The 22,011-nt window shown below is 34.7% G+C and overlaps 1 protein-coding gene across 2 annotated transcripts in view; it reads right to left on the reverse strand.

Moving 5' to 3' along the window:
* SEMA3A (semaphorin 3A) overlaps window positions 1-22,011 on the reverse strand; it is a 490,617-nt gene that overhangs the window by 139,767 nt on the left and 328,839 nt on the right. For both annotated transcript variants that reach the window (XM_068550463.1, XM_068550464.1), the window contains one exon: window positions 12,083-12,202. In XM_068550463.1, coding sequence (XP_068406564.1) covers window positions 12,083-12,202 — 120 coding nt within the window. The remainder of the gene's footprint in view (window positions 1-12,082; window positions 12,203-22,011) is intronic.

Here is a 22,011-nt window from a genome sequence, read left to right on the forward strand (position 1 = left end):
AACGGAAGAAGCCACGGCAATGAGAAGCCTGCGCACCGCAATGAGAAGCCTGCGCACCGCAGCAAAGAGTATCCCCTGCTCTCTGCAACTAGAGAAAAGCCCACGCGTAGCAATGAAGACCCAACACAGCCAAAAATAAATAAATAAAACAAATAAATTTATAAAAAAAAAAAAGGAGACTGGAAACTATTGATTGCCTCTGATGAATTTATGAACAAAGGGGTGTCAGTTCACGTCTAGTTTTCTGGTCGTTTGCATGGTAAAAATGGAAATATTTTGCTTATCAATGGTATAATATTTTCCTATTCCTCTGTCAGGTAAGTTATTACATCTTATTCTAGAAAAAAATTCATATATGTCTAAGAGACTGTGCAATCTTAGCGTGAACTTTTAAAAATTCCATACTGTTGTTAGGAAAAATTTGCAAAAATTTGACGTAGTGTTAAGGTAGTACCTAGGACTGCTATCTAGCGTGACATAATACAGAGAATAGGTGCTCCTCCCTGCAAATCTTCCATTTGCCTCCAAGATTTAGGCCAGCAAAGGGCAAGTCAATATGGGACACTAAACATCCATCCTTTCCAGGTTAATTTAAATATGTGGTATGACAGCTATTAAATGCCAACAAAATATAAATCAAAAGAAGAAAAGTTTGCCAGGATAAAAGCACTTAAAAGGAGCTTGAACCCTCGCATGTATACAAAACCCAATTTGCAACACTAGAAAGATCCAGACTTTTAGCCTCTGTATAAAGCTGTGTGGTAATCTCAAGTGAGGTAACTTGTTAAAACAGAAGCTAGTCTTGTAGTTCTTCATCATCAACCTACTTTTTAAAGTATATATCCATAATGCATATTAGATAGGTATTTATTTATCACAGGAGAAATCCTGAGGTATAAAAATGTTGAGGAGACCAGTTTAATGTCATTTCAGTGGCAGCAAAAGTCACACAATGAATCAGTGACAGACCTGTGAATTGATTTTAGATCCCATTAGACTCCCTTTTTAACCACTCAGCAATTCCTGAGATTGCTTTCAGTGGCCGGAGGTGCACAATCGAATTAAAACGGCAGACTGGAAAAATAAAATAAAATAAAAATGGAAAGTAGTCATTCTATGTGGTTTGATTTCTGACAATTTGAAACAATATATTTCCTGCATGTAAACATACAAATCTCAAAACTGTACTCAGGTACTAATATCAAATTTTCTATCATTTCTATAGGAATGGATTGAAATTACTAAAGTATCTGAGTAAAATAAGCAAAGATAGAAATAATTGTGTTAAGTGAAAGTTGAAAGCCTATGTCATTCAATTTTTGAGGCAATGATTAAAAGATGTCCTTTCACATAAATATATATTTATCCAAATATATTTATGCTAGCTGGAAACTCTAAAGACTCATAAGTACAAAATTAATTTTGAGTAAGAATGTAGCTTTTTAAAAAAATACATTAATATTTCAATATCTTCACAGGCAGAGATAGCTTGATAAGGTCCATTTACATTAAGGAAAATGAAATAAAGACTATACCAATTTTCTGTTATTTGATAATTTGTGTGCATTGTAAAATTAAGTATTTTCTGTTTATTAATCTAAAATTCTATGTATAGTAATATCCAGATTCTTCTGTGTTCTTGAAACATTTATTACGTGATCAAAATATTGAGAAATAGTAAAAGGGCATGTTTCATTGCTAAACTTACTTTGAATGAGAATTGGGAAACATTAATTTTTAAAATATTTTAAGAAATCTATTTCAAATCTATTTCTATATATTAATGCTACAGATTCTGGTTATCCCTTTTGCGTAAAAAAGAATCACAACTCTTGGGCTTCCCTGGTGGCACAATGCTTAAGAATCCACCAGCCAATGCAGGGGGCATGGGTTCAAGCCCTGGTCCGGGAAGATCCCACATGCCGCAGAGCAACTAAGCCCATGTGCCACAACTACTGAGCCTGCACTCCAGAGCCCGCGAGCCACAACTACTGAGCCCACGTGCCACAACTACTGAAGCCCACGCGCCTAGAGCCCGCACTCTGCAACAAGAGAAGCCCGCGCACCGTAACAAAGAATAGCTCCTGCTCACCGCAACTAGAGAAAGCCCGCGCACAGCAGCGAAGACCCAACACAGCCAAAAATAAATAAATAAATTTATAAAAAAAAAAAAAAAAGAATTACAACTCTCTTTGATTGTAAAACATATTTGCACTCTCCTGTGTGTCTAAGTGGAAGTACCAGTAGGCAAGTTTTGTTTATTTTTGCTCAACACCTTTCTTACACAGAGAGGGAATTAGTAGCAACAGAAAGTAACTGTTTCGTGGGTATCCAAGCACTTCTTTTATTGGAACATGACTTCGAGATTATATTATTATCATATCCTTTTAAAGGACACCATGAATTTGCCACTGCCATTTTACCAAGTTGACAGTCACGGTCACATTTTCAGCACCGAGAACTTAATGCTTCTTTTAAGAAGGTTCCTACTAATGCAAGTTGTAATTCATTTTACTTGAAATTCACTATTTTGAGAGTGTTTACACCTGAGTATTAATGAACACATAGTGCATGTTATTGAATATGGCAGGATTTCCTTCTTTTTTAAGGCCTAATCATATTTCATTGCATCTGACACCACATTTTCTTTACCCATTCATCTGCTGATGGACATTTAGGCTGTTTCCCTATCTTAGCTATTGTGAATATTGCAATGAACCTGAAGGATATTATGCTAGGTAAAATAAGCCAGGCACAGAAGGGCAAATGCTACATGATTCCAGTTATGTGAGGAATCTAAAACAGTCAAACTCACAGAATCAGAGAACAGAATGGTGGTTGTCAGGAGCTGGAGGTGGGGAAAATGGGGAGTTGCTGCTCAATGGGTATAAAGTTTCAGTTACACAAGATGAGTAAGTTCTAGCGATCAGCTGCACAACACTGTGCCTGTAGTTAACAGTACAGAATTGTGCACTTAAAAAGTTGTTAGGAGAGCAGATCTTGTTAAGTATTCTTACCACAAGAAAAAAAAAACTAACAAAAAAATGCACATGGGACAGCATCCTACCAATGAGGATGCTACAATATTGGTACAATATGAGACTAATATTGATGTCACTAGGAAGGTCGTATGTTATTGATGGTTATGACAACAAATTTACTAGTTGTGTGATGATAGGTAGATTGTTGACTCTCTCTGAGACATAGTTCCCTAAAATGAAAAATGGAGATAACACCTTCATCACAGGGTTATAAATACAAAATGCTATAATAGTCATAAAACCATCAAATATGCCAACGATGAGCCATGAATAGTAATAAAATTAATGAAAAAATCATGGAGAGTAGTTACAGCAGGATGGAAATTGGGCAGAATAACAAGGGATAAATTGGATACATCATCCACATAAAAATTTCACAATATCAGTAAAAGCTATAAGATAGTAATGAAATTAAAGCATGGATTTTTTTTCATTTAAAAATTACTATTTCTAAGTATGATATATTATATCTTGTTTCTTTTTGTTATTTGTGTTTTCTTATTTTTATTTTTTAAACAAAGTGTGTTTGAATTGCTTTCACATATGCATTACACAAAATAGCATTCTCTGGATTTACAAGTGTGGAGAAACCATGTTTTTGTTATACACTGTGGGTGAGAAATTCACATAACTTTGCATATGGTAGCTTAATGTTTTATGCACAGTATAAATTCAGCTTATTTGTAGACTTCGGAGTGAAAATTGAGTGTGCATAAGCCACAGTATGCTACAAAACATGTTTATCTAATTGTCCCCAGACAATTGGGGAACCATCTTTTCACTGGGGAGTTTAAAGAGTATCATCATGTCAGTGTACGTCATCTAGTGGTTTATGAAAGTTAGATGTTATTTTCTTATTGTTTGTTATGAGAACTTTAAACAGTACTCAGTATCTTTCCCTCACTATCAGTCCAGGTTCTCACCATGTGACACTACTCAACTTTTGCCATAGTCTCAAAATGGATGTACCTATATGTCTATTCTCCCCTCCACACATACATTTACACCAAAAACATGTTTCAGAACCAATCACAGCACTACCAGTAGTTTCTTCCTAAAATCTTGTATAGCTCTTGGCTAGCTTCCCTAAACTCAACTTGATCCTAATTTTCCAGCCTCATTTTTGAAAATCAGTGTACTAGATGCACACTGGGGTATTTGCCATTTCCCCACTGGACTTTAATGTCTCTGTTTTTTCTATTCTATCCTTCTAGGCTTACGAACGGATCCTCCACGTCCATCAATACTTCACCCATTTTTCAAAACTCAGCTTACACGTGATGACCTTTCTTCACTTCATCAAGTGTTCCCTTATTTACAGCCATCACCTTGTTCAAACTAGGCACGCATTAAGTATTTTTGGAATATAAAATAAATACATGAGAAAATCTCTGACTTAATACCCTAAATCGGAATTCGTGATTTTAACCCTTCTCTCGCTCTGTACCGGGCTGGTACTTCCTTTTAAAGGAGCAGGTTCTCCACTCAGACATAAACCAATGAATAGCATGATTGCCTCAGGCCCACGATAAAATACCTATGAAAACCTTAATTTGTCGTCAGTACAGTGAGGATGTGAAGAGCGCCTACCTCATCAGATTTTGTGAACACTGAGTAAGGTAATACATTCAAAGCAGCCAGTACAGAGCACCATTATTGCTTAGTAAATACTAGTTGTTTGGAGTATAGTTGTTATTATTACTGATGTTTCATCATGTTGAAGTTACATATTTATGTACACGTTAAATCTCTGAGGGCAGACATTTGTGGTTATGTTCCTCACCATTGTTAGAACCTTGCTTAGGAAAAATGTTTCTTATATTTTTATTAAAGTCAACTTTATCTCTATTGAATATAAATTGCTTCTGAATACAAATTGCTTCCAAGATCACTTGGGCGTTGATTGTAGCAGTTGAACAGAATTGTAGCTACAAAGCTGAAGAGCCCTAGATGTAAATGTTAAGCCTCCATTATCTCCCACTATTCCCCCAAATCTATTTAACAAATAAAACCTTTATTCCAGAACTTCTGGTTTTCTCATTATGTCTTTCCTTTTCACCTCAGTGCTATGCTCATCACCTCACGCTGATTCACAGCACCAGCCTTTGCTCTTTCTATTTCCCCAGCTCGCATCACGCCCAAATTGACCACATGTGGTAAGCCTGGAGCAGCTGAGAGCCATGAGGAACCTAGACCAGAGGCCATTACACTAGAGCAAGGGGAGTGTCCTCAGATGTGAAAAACAGGTGACTCTATCTGCTTAAAAGCTACCACAAGGTATCTTCTTAGTGTGCCATCAGTTACCTTGCATAGCATATTTTCTAATAGTAACTAAATTTATAAAATTATAAAGCCAAGTATAGGTTCTTCCTGGTTCAAATTAAGTACCAACAAAACTAGAAAGCAAATACAATTGAAATCAGCAATAGCAAAGCAATGGGACAATAATATCTTTGTGTATCTTGAAAAGTAAATACCTTCTTACAATATGAACGTGGTTCTAGTGACCAGAAGCTAGTCTTTGAAGCGAGCAGTTCTACCTTCCTTTGTACTCTGGGGTAATTTACTTTTCTCTTTTTGAACCACAGCAAGATCTTCCTTCACACAGCCCACTCTGACCTCATTTTGGCCTTTACTTGGCAGGAAGACAGTGTTTGCATGTTAACTCAACCTTTGTTTCCTTCTTATTAGCCCAAGAAAATTAAAGGTATATCCTTGGCACTCACATGCTTATAAGCCTTAAGCAAACATGAGCACTAAAATCTTAAGATTTTTACATGATTATGAGGTAGTTATCCAAATAATTTAGAACGGACTTGTATCATTTCCTCAGGTTATCATCAAAGTGAACAATCATGATTTAAAACAAATCTACAAGATAGCTTGCTGAGGCCTATTTGAAACACACTCCAAGAGGAGGTAAACATGTTCTGATTTGTGGAAACTCAGTCTAAATTTATTTTGGTATTTTCCCCAAGTTTCAAATATATTAAAGTAATGCCTTCCTTCTCACCTATATATCCAAGCTGTATTTCCACTACCTTAAACTTTGGTTCCAAATGAAGTAATTTAGGCAAGAAGACAAAGAGATAAAGGAAGAAAAACAGAACTAGAGTTCAAGGGCAAAGAAAGGGTCATGAAGAGGAAGAACAAAAGAGATGAAAACAGCCCAAACAGGTGAGCAGGCAATGGGATTTAGCACTACTCTTTCTGGTTTTTGAAAAATGTAATATTGATAACAAACAAATTAGAGCTTTTATAAACAGAAACTTCCTTTTAAAATAGATTATATAGGGAATGAGTGCAAAGCAATCCATCAAAAAGGGCACAGTAAGAGAAAGATTTAAGTTGGAGTACATACCTCCAGTGACAGATTAGCTCCAATAAATATAAAGTCTTTGATCCAAACCAGCTACTAGTAGTTATGAAGAAAAGAAAAATATATATTGGTTAATGTGCTGTTTATGATTTAGTCCTTATGTCTGTATTGATTGTGAATGAAGATGTCACTCAGAAATTGACTACTACGGATAATATAGTCTTTTAATAAGTAATTGATAATGACATCATTGCACCAATATGGCCTTAAGAAAACTGTTTAATTTTGTTCAGATTCTTTTTCTGGAACTAGGTGAACCAGATCTGACAAAACATGAAACTAAATACCCTGCAAGTTAAGAACTGAATGCTAACATTTCCATTTTTTTCTGTCATTGTTCTTAGGAATAAAAAGTGATGAAATACTATGAGGGGGGAAAAAAGAAAACATTTTACAATTGAGCCAAATAAGTGTAGAGGGTAAAAGTGTATTAATCTCATAACTATGGTGTTTTCATACCCTATATTTAGAGCAAACAAGTCAAAATATAAAATGGTGATTTGAAATATTTTAAATAGGGCATAGGAGATGCTGGTTTGGATTTTTGCTTCTCTCTCTCTCTTTCACCATTTGTGATTTTTTTTTTTCCTAAACTTGTTTCTAATCATAACTTAGGTCCCCCTACTACCTCACTTGGCCACTAGTTCCGCTGATTTTGAGAAACAGCCTCACTGATAATATCTAGAGTGAGAATGTGAATAGCTCACAAGAAATACATTGGTGAGCTGTTAAGGTCACAGAATTTATGAACTGTGATTCTTTTTCTCAAATACAAACAGCAAAGCATTTTAAAATTTCATCTGCAATATAAACGGTGGTATTGTTTATTCAGCATGGTAACTTGTATGGTCCACTTTCCAACATGATTCAAGTACTGAAAGATTAGGGAAGAAAAACCTAGAAACCATAATGGTCTTGCTCTAACCACGCTTGCTTGGCTCAGGTTGAGAGTGCAAATGAGGGACACGCTGCCTCTGGTGGAAATGATGAAGCCGAGAAGAAATCACCAAGGAATCCTGACTTTTCCCACCTAACCTACTAACATAAGTGGGAAAAGTCAGACTCCAAGACATGATCTAAGAAAGATGGAATGGTGTAACCAACCCCAAAACAACGCCTCATTGTTTTACCAAGATATCTAAATTTCTTAGCTTTAGCATTTCCTCTTAGAAATAAACTTGTACTCTATTGGACTCAATGACATAATACACTGAGAGAGATAACTCAACTGGAAAAAGTTAGATTAGATGTATAAATTAGTCGACAGAGCACTAGCTACCACTTAAGTAGTATTTGGCCCTGGAGACTGTTACTAAGAGCATGTGATTCAAAGTTTTACATAAAAGCAAACTCTTATTCTTGGTGGAAGAGAAGAACCAGACAAAACATTTTATATCTTGATATATTAGTTGTCATTGTAGAAATGACCTTAGAGATAGCCATTAAGCTTCATTGCATTTCTTAATGTCCCTTTGGTTCTATCATAAATTGAGATCATGACATTATGAGAGTATTTATAGAGTTAATATTTTCCAGCTCTCATCTGGGTCCATCTTTCTTTAGATTTCCTTCCCAGTACAAGGAGGAGGCCCATTTAGAATCTGAGAAAACATCCAGACACTTCTTCGAAAAGCTATACTCCTGCTAAATTCATACATTTTTTTAATTAACAGATGTAAATTTGAAAGGGAAATACCATATACTATAAGCCTTTTGGGAATATTCTGTCTCGTAAGGATGACTTACACTTTTCATTTGAATGGCATGGATGCTGGAAGCTTAAACACAAAACTCATCTGTACTCTAGCTCTGAATCATTCCTTCCGTGAACTCTGCATGCATTTCAATAATAAACACACACATGCGTATGGAGCATGTAACCTCACTGGCAGTTATCTGCAATGTCAAGTACTACTGGAGGATAACCAAGAATTGACTGACACATCTTATAGAACTGGAGTTAATTAATAGGTCTACCAATTCCCAATTGTACTACAGGAAACACAAACACAAAATCTGCTTAATACAGCAATAAATGACATACTGTGTGTGGTCATAAGGCATTCACTATACAGCAAGAGTAGTTTTGGAATACAGTATTGAGGAGTTTAAATACTGCTATTAAAATGTTAGAAGAGCAAAATCGGGTCTATTTTCATAATTAGAAGACTAAACAAGGTTTGTTTTTTTTTTTGCAAACTGTTCATCATTATTTAAAAGGAACTGCTAATTTCCTCGTATAAGATCTGAAGCTATTAAATGATGAAGGGAGTCTTGCTTTGTTTCAAAAGTGATGTCTTTACTTCTGTGGCATCCAGCCATCTGGAATGGTAAGTCCATAATTTCTAACAATGGATTTCAACAATCTTGGTGACTCAGTGTAAGACAAAGAGTTATTTTAAAGGAAGAGCACTGCAAAGAAAAAACTGGATGTTAAAATGTCCATGAAGTCATGATAAAAGCAAAAAGTCTTTTTTTGTATGATAAAATTATTTGTAATATGTAAAGGCTGGACAGAAGTTTAAAAAGGAAACTATTTCATTATTTTATGTAGAACGGGGCAGGAACAGCAAAGTATACATGCTACTTTACAACCAGAATATAGGAGAAAGATTTGTCTTGGTTCTCTCTGAAAATCCATCCTTGTAAATAAAAGTTACTAAATTCAAACTTCATGAGACCTTATGAACTCTTATCCAACAATCCTGGCCTCACTCCTGATTGTTATTATATTTCTTATTCATCCAATCTTTCCATTACCAGCATTATTTTCCTAACAGCATGAAGCACATATTGCCTCTTTTTTCTCAACTTCAAAAGCAGCATAACTGTTTAAATCCGAGTGTAGTATTTTTAGTACCAATATAGATCAATTTAAAGCAGATTCTCTCTTAAGGCAGCTTAAGCATTGAAAATTAAATTTTATGTTGTCTAGACAAGCCATCGTGATAATATCTTTTCCAGAATTTCCTAGATTGACTGTCTAGACTGCTCCAAATTCCCCCAGGTAATTGCATAATCATTTTCCCTCCGACCCCCTAAACAGTCTGGAACAGCACCCCCCCCATGTATAGTTGCCATGCAAATCAAGATCACTGAGCTTCTGAAGGAGGACTTCTCTCAAAGGTTCTGAGTTTTAGGATTTCAGGAAAATACTTGTACGTCAATATCCCACCTTAAGGAGACTGGATGGGAAGCTTTATTTATTTATTTCAGTGGAGGAAATGGCCTCCTCCATTTTCCTGGGTAAATGGCCTGGCTCCAGAAGCTGTACCTCTGCATCCCCCCACCCACCCATAAAGCAGCAATAAAGCAGTTGATGAGATGAGAAGGAAGGAACTTTGTTAAAGAGCAACTTCAAAAAGAAAAAAAAAAAAAAGAAACAACTACATTTTGGGGAAAATGGTAAAAATACAGGTACAATATATGATATTTTAATTTAAATGGCCACCAAGATCATCTAAGCTTCAAATATAAAAACAGAAGAAATTAAGCTAAGTACAGAATGACCTGGCAACAATGAGAGCCGAGTGCAGTAACATACAACCTCTGATGAATGAGGTACATTTAACAGCAAGGTGATAATTATTACCATAAAATCTGAAACAGGCTTTCAGCCTGAGATACACATTTCTATTTTAAAAATGCTAATCCACATTTTTTTTTTCAGTATGTACTACCTATTAGACAATGTTAAACTCTTACAACAACTGTATGAGGTAGAGACCATTCTCATTACCACTTTCTAGAGTAGAAACAAAGACACAAAGAAAGTTAGTAGCTTGCTCCTTATCAAGCATCGAGTACTGAATTGAGGTTGGACCAAAGCCCTGCAGTGTGAGGCCAGGTGACACGCCTTTAACAATGATGGGATTAGAACTCCCTGAGTTTCTACAGCAAAAAATGTCAGTGGGTCACGCCCTGCTGGGAGGGTTGGAAGGCAGTTGGAGGTAATAAGTCAATTTCTCATTTAAAACATATGGACACTGAGAATCACAGAGGTTTGTTTTGTTTTTACATATTATGAGACAGAGTCTCAGAGAGGTTAAGTAATTTTTCCAGTGCTCCACAGCTAGTAAGTTGTCGAACGTGATCAGAAGCCAGATCTGTCCCTAAAGCCCATGTCTTTTCCACCAACCTGTGCTTGGAGCTCAGCTGTCCGGACCCCACTGTCTTATACAGCATGATGCCTGGCAGATGTGAAAAGTGCAATAGGACATGGGGAAAGTTCTCCAGAGCTGTCTCCAGTAAACAGAGAAGTGAGACCCAATTTTAGGGTGCCTGACTATAGGAAATAGCTGAGAAGGAAACAAAGAGGGAGAGATTTATCCAGAAGTTACTGAAAAGTTTAGTATGCAAAGTCTCCAGGGACTGTGTGCAGGAAATTATTCCTAATTTCATCAATATGAAACAAGTAATTTAAGTGGAACTGCCCTTCCTTAAAGTTAATTTTTACTTAAAACTCTTGGGTATGTCAGCAAGAACAGTATGCATACTTGTAAAGGAAGGAAGAAGGATGCAGTGGGAGAAGAGGCTGATGAGGGCAAATGTCTACGCCGGTGAGACCTTGGTAAAGGGTTTTTATCTTCCCAGGATCATCAGGAAAGTCATAATAATTGTGTTCAGTCTAGAAACCACATAGCCTGGAAGGTGTCTTCTTATACAAAGAAGGCACAACACAAACTGTTTTGATTTCTAAGTCTTTGGGTTGAAAGAAAATATTTGTAACACTTTTGTACCCCTTAAGAAAATATAGAGAAAGGCTCTAGAGTTTAAGTTATAAAGAAGTGGCTAACATGTAAATTATATTTTATCTTTAGGATTCCAGAAATATTCTGGGAACAAATTCTTTATCTGTTGAGTATTTCTGAATTCCAGTTTGAAAGAAAACTCTGTCACAAATGATTTTCTCACCACATGAACACTTTTGTTCTTCTTAGGATTTTGTGCCAAAAATTATAAAAGGGCTTATAATTTAAGGCTATTGATAAATCCAATTCATGGAACTGCTTTCCTACTAGTTAACTTTTCCTTTAAATACATCCCTAATTGCAAGTTGTACTTAAATTTACCTAACTTTAATTTCCTCACTAAATTTTCTCACCAAAACATCTTGTAGAAGTAACAGACAAATAAACTTTTTCCTTTTTTATACTGACAAAATAATAGCCCAAAATATAAAAGCAAAGCCTAGCTAAGCAAGAACATAAATGTGAGTAATTTAGGTCAAACGTGAGATCAGATCACTGTGCACATGTATGGCATCCTTTCTTAATCCCTGGGCAGAAGAAAACAACTGTGGTGGCAGACACTTCTGGCTAAGGATGGAAATGGAGGGGAAAGCTGGCAATATACAAATGAAGGAGAAAACAGTACACATTCAGCCTGCTGACATCTGCTGCACATGCAAAATGGATTGGACTCCGTAATCCAGAGCGAAAGCAAATGCTTTCTTCCTTCCTTCCTCCTGTTCCACAGTTATTGTTGAGTGATGGTCTCATTCTTTTTGCAGTCACAGATTAAAATTAATAACAGCATCTGAATTCGAAGTAGGTCCCACTGAATAGCAACCAGAAGCTAAATGAACTGAAGAAATTAGTAATGAAGCATTTGAATAGGACGGGGTCATGGACAAACACCGTTTTTTAAAAGCCAGCTTTACCTCAGGATGATGTCCAATTTCAATGTAGGTGCAAATTGGATGAAAAGCCCCCGTTCCACAGGCGTACAAGTGAGTCTGATTATAAGCCTTAAGCACCTTGATGAAATTAGCACATTCTTTCTGTAAAACAAAAGGAAAACCAGTGAGTTTTAGTGGTCAGCATGGCTGAAGTATCCTCTAGGGTGCTGCTAGGCATGTTTGAACAGATTTCTTTTGTGTCTTTTCACATCATTTTTAGGGCTTATTATTCTATTGTTTGCTCACATTATTACATGAAATACAGAAGGTGTTCGCTTGCATTATTACATGAAATATAGAAGTTCTTATTTTTGGGGGGGTAAAATATAATATTCTCTTTAATGTTTTTATTAAAACTATTTATAATTTATTTATACAAAAGTGGAATAAAATTATAGATAACCGATTATCATATGTGACTTTTCTAGAAATGAGGGAAACAGCAAATTATATGGTTAATTAATGAATTATTTAAATCATAACAATGGTGAAAATTTCAAAAGTCAGCTCTGAGTTTAATTTTGGAAAAGTAAATCAAAAATAAAAGGTAATACAACCTTCTATTAAATATGAATTTGAAACATCATTAGTAACTCATAATGATGGGTGACTGACTTCGAACTTCAGTAGTGCTGCTTACTAGTGAGCTTTACAGACCCTAAGAAGACAAAACCACCTTCTCTTGAAAAAGTCGTTTAACCCCCAAAGACAATTTGGGTATAAGATGAGAGAGAGAAGGTGTTAGAGTCTGGAATGTCTATAGGCTGAAAGGTCTTTATTAGAGTGGCTATAATTAATAAATATTTTCATGCAGTTCACGTACATCCTAAACCCATACGTGGATCCCTCAGGTAAAAAACAGCTACTTATAAGAGGGAATTATAGTCATATCTTATTATTATTTACAGAAGTTTAGACATTCCTGCCATTTTATTACCCAAATAAAATGTCACCTAAGAGATAAATGGACAGAGCTCTTTATATTTTTTCTATATACTCTATTATATCTGTAGATCCTGTGAAAGAAAATGTAAAACAAATAGGAATCTTAGCCTTTTGTTCCTGTTAAGGAAAGATTTAGGGGAAAAAAATCAGACAGTCAAAATATAAACTAGATAATTTTATTGCCAAAGAAATCCAGAGCAGAAAAGAAATAATTTTTGCCAACTATTTTTAAATACATGAGTCCATATCAATACTGTAAAAATAAAACAATGAAAAGAGAAATTCAAACTATCAAAATATTTTCAAATAAAATGTTATGGTCTATTAATTATACAGAAAATCTTAAAAATTAAATACATATAAGTAGAAAATATGAGTTTGTCATGGAATATACAATACCCATTTTTTAATATCCAATTGAGTATTCATATGGTAAATAATAATTACATTGAAAATTATTGTTATTGATCATAGACTTTCTTATACACATAGTTTTATGTTTTTGCCTATTAAACATTTATAAATAAGAGCCAAATATGTAACTAAAAATGCAGATAAAGATCAAAAGCAGACTATAGTGCAAGTAATGCTGGCAAACATAACAGTGGTTGGGTTTGTCCTTGCACCTCTAAGTGTGTAACACTCCCAAAGTCACTCTCCACAACATGTGACTCTTCAAGTGAAAGCTCAGAATACATTTAGACTTATGTAGTCAGTTGGTGTTTATAACTGAGGTGTTACAATTATTTAAGTACATTTCCACATGACACTTGTATTCTGTGATTGTAGCTGATGATTTTGGTATTAACTTTATTGCCTCCATAAAATAAAGAGCAGCCCAAATCTGAGAAGAGTAATTGTTATTTAAATTCAAATACTTGCTTTCCATCATCACTGATTTTTCTAGGGTGACATCTGAGGATGACCTATAAACATATCACCCCAAAGGTGAATTAGATCTTTTAAGGAAAAATATGAAACTTGCCAGTTACGACTCCTCATGCTTTCTTATCATATGCTGAGTACTTTAGGGGAATAACTAAAATACGCATCTAATTTCTCCCACTGTTTTACTACTTAGATCCTGAATCCTTCTTTTGTCTGCCAAGGCATTATAACATAGAAAATTAAGCACTGAAACCAACTGATTTTGCAAGTTTCTATGAAGAAAAATTTCCTAGCTTAAAGAGTACATGCATCTTATCCATGTACCACTTTGAACACGGTACATCTTAGACATAACCTTAGATAAGCTCAGATATAACCTAACTTCCAAGACTTTTAGTCACAAACTCCCCATTCTGTAGCAGTTTCTCCTTCCCCAAGAGGATAGGGCATGGATTCTTGGGCAGAGGAAAGAGGCTATGGACAGGGAAACATCTGATAAACTCATTTACAAATAAGACATTCATGAGTCTTACCCAAAGGACTTACCTTGCACTCTTAAGAAAATGCAGTCCTTTGGAAATAAGTCATTTTCAGGAAAATGTTTTATGGCACCTCTCTCTTTGAAACATGTAGGTGGTCACATACTCTGCTTTTACATAAAGACAGCTATCCATGACTGTGGACTCAATATTATAGCATTCAAGATTATAAACAACCAGTTCCAGCACCATATGTTGAAATTAAGAAACTGGATGTGTACACACATATTGGTAAGCAAACGAATATTCTAATAAAGAGTAGTGGCACACCCAGATGGATGTATTGTTCATTTTAGAAAAGAACAGGGTTTTAGTTTGCCCACAGTCATACCCATAAAGATATGCAGGCAATTTAAAATACAAACCCAGTTTCTCTAATCTCACTACTAACACCTAAGGGCATACTAGAAATTTGAGAATTTATTTTATTGCAGTTCTCTGCAATAAAGGAAAAAAAAGGAAGGAAATATTTCATGAGCATAGATACTTGTGCATACAAATGAAGGCTATGTCACTTCCACAACTGTTATGAATTCTAAGATCATAGAATCTGTGGGTTCTTATCTCATAGACTGGGTAACTGATTAGCAATAATTATTGACTGAAAAATTCTCAGGATTCTTGAGAACTATGAAATTGAGCCACAGTGAATATCCTAATTTTATTTTGTTCTCTATTAACTGTCAAAGAAGCACCACTCTAATATGACAACTATTCCTCTACAGAGCTGCTGGAAAAAATCACAGGACTATAGTTGTGAAACCTGGCAAAGGGTTCTACTGAGAACGTTGATAAGGATTCTATCTGTCCTACAAAGCAGCTAGACTCAGCCTACTGGCCTGAGGCCTGGAATGATTTTCCCAGTGAACTCTCCCAGGTGGCAGCAGGTTGTACTGTCTCCGTGCCTGGGGGCTAGCTCAACATTATTTTGAAGTGAAGGTTGATGCAAATAGAATGGAGGGAAATTTCTGGGGTTTAGAGAGTATGTTAAGACACTTGAACTGAAACAAAGAAATTGAATGAAATACTTTCAAAATTGGTTTAAAATAGCTGCAAGGAAACTCATCAATAACAACATAGGAAGAAACACTGAATTAAAAGAACTGCACAGAGAAGAACCCAAAACTTGAAAGAGACATTGTGAGTAATGACTGTTCTTTAAATAGAAAACCTACATAAAAGAGTATCAATCCCTGTCATTCATTTGCCTTCATTCTCCAGCTTGTTGCTGCCAAGGTTTTTGAGTGTTCCAAACGGGATATTCATTTTATTTGGAAGCAGCCTGGACATTCCTCTTAAAAAAAAAGGAAGCATGGCAGAAAAAGGAAACACACTTCACACATTTCTGCTCTAGGGAGACAGAAGAAGAGTGTTTCTGACCTTTTCTTGAACCATGATGATTCTTAAAACTCAGAATGTAATGTACTTTTTGGCATTCAACTACTGCACTGCTTTGCTCAGCACTGGTGGATTTACAACATAATAAAGAGAATGTAATCAGTTCAAAATGAATTCATTTTTCAAACCTGGATCCTTTCTGGAATTTAAGTTGATACACATAGACAAGTTTAGCCACGAGTTGGCTTCCCGAGAGCCAGGCAACCATACTGACCTCTTATTTTACTGAAATGTACTCCAGAACAACAGCATTATAAATTGTTAACTTAGCCTAGTAGTAAAAGTAAAGGCAGTTATAAACCAGCAAACCCAAGGCCACACCTGAGGAGCAATGATTCATCATCCTTAGTGACAAACCATTTACACTTATTTTTTAAGAGTTTCTAGTGCCTTCAGGTCAAATGTAGAGAGGAATTACACACAGAGATATTAGCCTGGAAAAATAACTTAGAAAGAAAATGTCTACCCCCAGAAAAAGATATAGAAGCCAAATGCACAGTGATTCAAAAACAAACATTACAAATATGCAGCACTGATTAGACTGTGTCACAAAGACTTTTCCCGGACAGTTACAAAAATAAAGTCCATCCATCTGTCAAAACAACTGCTCCATGCATGAAAATTAAAACAGAATAGAGGTGTTTTTAACTAACCTCCGATAATTACACTTTCTATAAAAGAATGTAATTTACCTCCAATTCCAATTACCTCCTTGCATGTTCTTAAATTATGGATGGAGCAGTGAAATTTTACTCTAAATAAAAGAAAAGAGGAGAGAAGGCTGTGAAGACGAACAATCTATATTTAAATATAATCAGTTCATGATTAAATCAAACAACTTGTTCTAGTTCAAATATAAATCAGCTCAACATTAATGGATATAGTACAATGTTGCCTCAGGTCAGTGAACATTCATTTAAAAAGGAAAAAAGTCTCTATCCCATCAGCAATTCATGTTGAAATATTTTAATGTATAATGTAGCAGCTGGGAAAGCAAAGGAAGCCTTTTCCTATCATGGTGGGTGGATACATTTCTGCATGAAAATCCATTAATAAGCTTAATTCCTGAAGTTAATCTGTTGACTTTCTTCTTCTCTGGTCAATTTATTTGGCAAGCTGGCTGTATACGAGAATCTTCGTGCCAAAGCAGTAATCCGTGAGATTGTTCCCGTCAATCACTTCATCCCTCTCTGTATTTAAGCTGTCCCATGCTTACCTAGCAATAATATTTTGTCTTTTTTTCTTTTAACACTGTGCTATTACAGCTGTGATCAGATCATCCATAATCATGTCTTCCTAATACCTCAGCATTCACTAAAGGATGTTAGAAATCTCTTCTTCAAAGAGGCGTGCCTAATAGAACTAAGACTTAACTGTGTCCTATTTATAGTCTTAGCCATCTAATGTTGAATTTGTGACTTGGAACTTTTTAATATCCACCTGATGAAATAGTGAGTAGCCTGTTCTGTCCATCTGGGGAGACATTTTCCCCTTCCTTTTTAAGAAGAATGATGGCATAATCAAACCAATGGACCTTTCCACGTCAATGTTTTGTTTTGTTTTGATTTCAGAGAATTTTTTTAAACATACTGATTCAACTAGGACAACTAAGATGGCATTACTTCATGGCTAGTTATTTAAGTATCTGAGTCTATTCATATTAATTGAACTATATCATCTTCAAATCCATGACAATTAGAAAAGAAATTTTAACTTGGTTTCAATGATGTGATAGACTAAATGAAGACTCCTGCCCAAGGATACCAAAACATTTTACTTAAATGCTCATTTCAATTAAGCATCCCATTTGACTGGTTTTTCACCTCTGGATTGACTATCTGTTTTGAAGTTCTAGAAATACTGATTAAGATTCTATAAACATTTTTTTTTCAAATTACTTGAAACCTTCAAACTTGGTCAAAATTATATGCCTAAGCACTACAGACCACGGTATTAGCAAAAGTTAGCCAATGTGATTCTCTTCTACTATCTAAAGGAGCTTTGAGCAATTTCACTTTGAAATGTCATATGGACCAGAGAAGCTGATAATGTCTACTTTTGGCTTATATTTTATTTTACATTGTGCTATCGATCTAATTAATTATTACATTTGTACCACTCACTGGAGTTATTTATGATTGTGGGTGGTCCATACAATATGTACTTAGCATAACTTTTCTTCATCTCATATTCAAATGAATGCAAACAATTGTATATGCGAAACCAACCTGAATATTTTTTCCTGCCAAACCAGAACTATTAAGTAGTCAAAAACCTTACTCTGATTTCAATGACATTCTGTGGTTTCCAATATTATGCAAGGTTGTTGAATACTTAGTGTTCATGCCTTAAAGCAACTAAGTCAATGCTTTACACCAAGCAGGTAGATTTACAATCTAAAGAGATTTATTGTGGATAGAATTAGTTGGGCAAGGTTGTTGAATACTTAGTGTTCATGCCTTAAAGCAACTAAGTCAATGGTTTACACCAAGTAGGTAGATTTACAATCTAAAGAGATTTATTGTGGATAGAATTAGTTGGCATATTAATTCTAACATATATGCATTTATCATGAATGAATTTAATACTCAAATAAGGGAGATGAATTGCATCTTTAATCATATATGAGATATAGCTTTAAGGAAGGAGAAAAAAAAAATGAAATCCAGATTTTAGAGGAATGCTTTTTTAAAATTCATATATACCTCTTTTCTACCCTCTGCCTTGTCTAATATCAAAAGTAAAAAAATTTTGGTTGAAGTTCTTAATGTCCAAAGTACTAAATGCTATTATATAATTAATTAATAATATAAAATGTTCTCTTAACATATATTCTAATAAATGGAGGCTCTTTAACCATTTACAATAATCCATTTAGACATACACTCCATATTTATAATATATGTGGATTACACACACATTTATATGTATATATATTATGTATACACATATTAATTTTAGAAATAATTTCTGAATACAGTTAAAAGTTTAAACTTTAGAATTTAAAAATTTGTTTATATTTATTAATATTTAATGAAAATGTTACTTATTCTTAGGTATGTATTTACATTTGAAAAGGTATTCTTGAAGAATTTAAGAAAAACATAGAATAAAAGTAATAAAATCAAAATGATAAAATAGAAATACCACGAAGGTAGTTACCTATACTAATCTGATGCTTTAAAAGTCAGTTAGACATGGGTTAGAATTATTAAAGCATCATTTTCCATTTGCTATGTGACTACAAGAAAGTTATTTAGGACTTCTGAGCCTCAGTTTCTTCAACTAAAATTGGTATTAATGACATATCTGTGTAAAGTACATAGTATGATGCCTAGCACTTATTAACGGAAGAGTAACATCTTATTCTTTAAATAATCAATCATCCATTGGTTAGAATATTTTCACGTCCGCTTAACTCTCACGCCATTCCACACACTGTTCCATGACTTGGGCAAGAAGTATATGATGAATTGTTCACTTCTTCTTAAGTACAGTTAAAAAAGGTTAACCCCATAATTGGTGGTAATGAGAGGTGGATTTAATAAAATTGGTTTTGAATATTAATCTGTGCTCATTCCTGTTACAAAGGCGAGTTATATTTTGTTCATTAGAATTTTCATAAAATTCCAGTCCTCCAACAGTAAGGACTATAAATTATAAACTTATAATCACTCTTTTTATCAAAGTGGTAGATGGTATGAATCATTGTCACAGTCAAACAGCAAATATAGCAATTGTTTCTCAATAGCTGTGGCAGAATTGTGGTGTGTCACTTAGGTAAGCTGGAACTACATCCTTTGAAAGGAAATGTGTATCTTATAACCAAAAAGGAGTCACATAAATGAGTTAATAAAATAAATGATTTAGAATAATACCTAGTATACACAGTAAGCTTCAACAGATGTTAGCTATCATTATTACCAGTATTCTTTGAATATTGAATTTAAACTGTTATCAGTTTGCCTGTTATTTACCTCCAAGCAGAAATAAACATACACACATGAATGAACTTGAAAATTTATGCTCATTTCTGTGACATTTAATAAGAAGTCTTTCACTTGCTTTCATCAGGAATCAATTGTCTATATACCTAAAGTATCATCAAATTTCATCATGGAATCATACTTAAAAATGAATAAAGTGACCACAGTCTTTCATTTGTGAGGTCATCTAGGATGCCCACAAAAACTTATAATCAATATTATCAGGAACAGTAAAGGGTCTATGATTCTGCTCTACTTGTAAGATAACCAGCTACCCTGACACAGTTTTGCAAATGCTGGCAGAAGATATACAGCTCCTGAATCAGAGATAAATGACTTTATTATTTACAGAAATATCAGTAGTCAAAGTATCAGCATTTCTCATACCGGTTACCCAAGCTCCAATTCCCACTGGGCAGTGAGAAGAGGGCCAAGTGACACCTGCACATGCAGTGAGGTGCATTACAGCAGAGGAACTCTGGGTTGAGGGAACCTGAACATTTTATAGCAGGCATAAGCATCCTGGCCATTACATTTTGAGGAAGATGTTATGTTCATTGTACTTGCAGGTGAGCATAACTGCCCTTTGCTCTGAGGGAGACACTGTCTCTATTTCTCAAGGTTATTTGAAAAGTAGCCTTTTGCTTAAGAGTGCCTCTGTTCATCAGATGTGCAGAAGTGTGAGAGATCAATGAAAAATTATCTCCCAACAATTAAACAACAGGGTTTTGAGATTTAATGAAACCTTATGATTTTTATAGAATCAGAAGGTAATTCTAATTATCCATTCAGAGTTTTAACATGCCTTGAAGTCCCTAAAATAAAATTTAAAAAATTAAGTTGATGTCAACTTTGACCTTTGAAAAAGTAAATGAAATTCAAGGACTAACATGCATTTTAGACTGTACTGCAACTTCAGATGAATGTGTAGCTTCAAATTCTCAGTTGCATTCACTTGGCAAAAATTAGTGTTGTTGAGGTCATGCAATTTGAGTCATGATAAATTTGACAGACATGTAATAATATATCATATGTTAAAAATGAATAACTAAGGACAAAAATATAAAAATAAATCTCTCAAGAACTGCAAAAATGTCCCAAAATTCAGGTGCATGATACTGCACTTTGAAATGTATCCAACAATAGCAATTTTATGAGAATCTGGGTTTTTTTGTTCATCTCAGATGGTTGAAATTTTGATTTCCAACGATGTTCAAAATATTTCTAATAGTCATACGGTTGCCATTTGGTTTTACTGAAACTTAGTACAAAGAGAGATGGTTTAGTAGGATAAACAAAGAAGATTCAGAGAGCTATTGATTCAAAACAGATTCTTTTACCAGCTTAGCATGTATTCAGTTTTCATTTGCAAAACAGGGTCAAGGAAGTTAATCCCTCAATAGAAATGTTATTGTGAATACAAAGTGGATTTTAAGCACCAGAAAAATATCAAAAATAAAAGTAAATGCGGCTAATAGCAGTCAGAATAGAGATATCTGGATTGCATTTATGTCCTTATTGAGGGTATCTGTACAATAATATATATCATGTAATTTTTTTTTTTAATTACAACTCTCAAGTAACAACAATGGAAAAGTTCATGAGCATTTCACTCCTGTAATATAAAAATATCATAACAATGTAAATGTTTAGAATTTACAACACCAAGAAAAGAAGGCAATGGTAGTATATATATCCTGCATATTCACTTCTGGAAAAAAATAAGTTTAGACTAATCTTATTGTCAGAAATGCCACTATCAGCAGCCTAAGGCACGTTCGTATTCTCGCTCTCTTTTTCTCTCCATCTATGTATATATGAAGAAAGAGAGAGACTATACATGTCTTAGGCTGTAGATTCCCTCTTACCACCAACACCTTTTATTGTGGACTAGCTGCTCAAATCCCAGCAGCTGATTTAATGTATATGTATGATGCAAAACTGAGCTGTGAGAAATGATGGTTTGTTATCCTCCCAGCTGCCTGGGAGAATGGGGAATACTTTCTGTATAATGCTACACTTAGTGACACAGGAACTCTGTAGGTTCAATCAAGTGGCATATCCTGACTTGCCGGGTGGCTGTACCATGTTGACCATCTTAACTGGACTTAAAAATGACCTACTCTCAAGATACATAAAAATAACCAGTGTCTTT

The sequence above is a fragment of the Eschrichtius robustus genome, chromosome 8, assembly GCF_028021215.1.
Source record: "Eschrichtius robustus isolate mEscRob2 chromosome 8, mEscRob2.pri, whole genome shotgun sequence".
Taxonomy (NCBI): Eukaryota; Metazoa; Chordata; class Mammalia; order Artiodactyla; family Eschrichtiidae; genus Eschrichtius; species Eschrichtius robustus.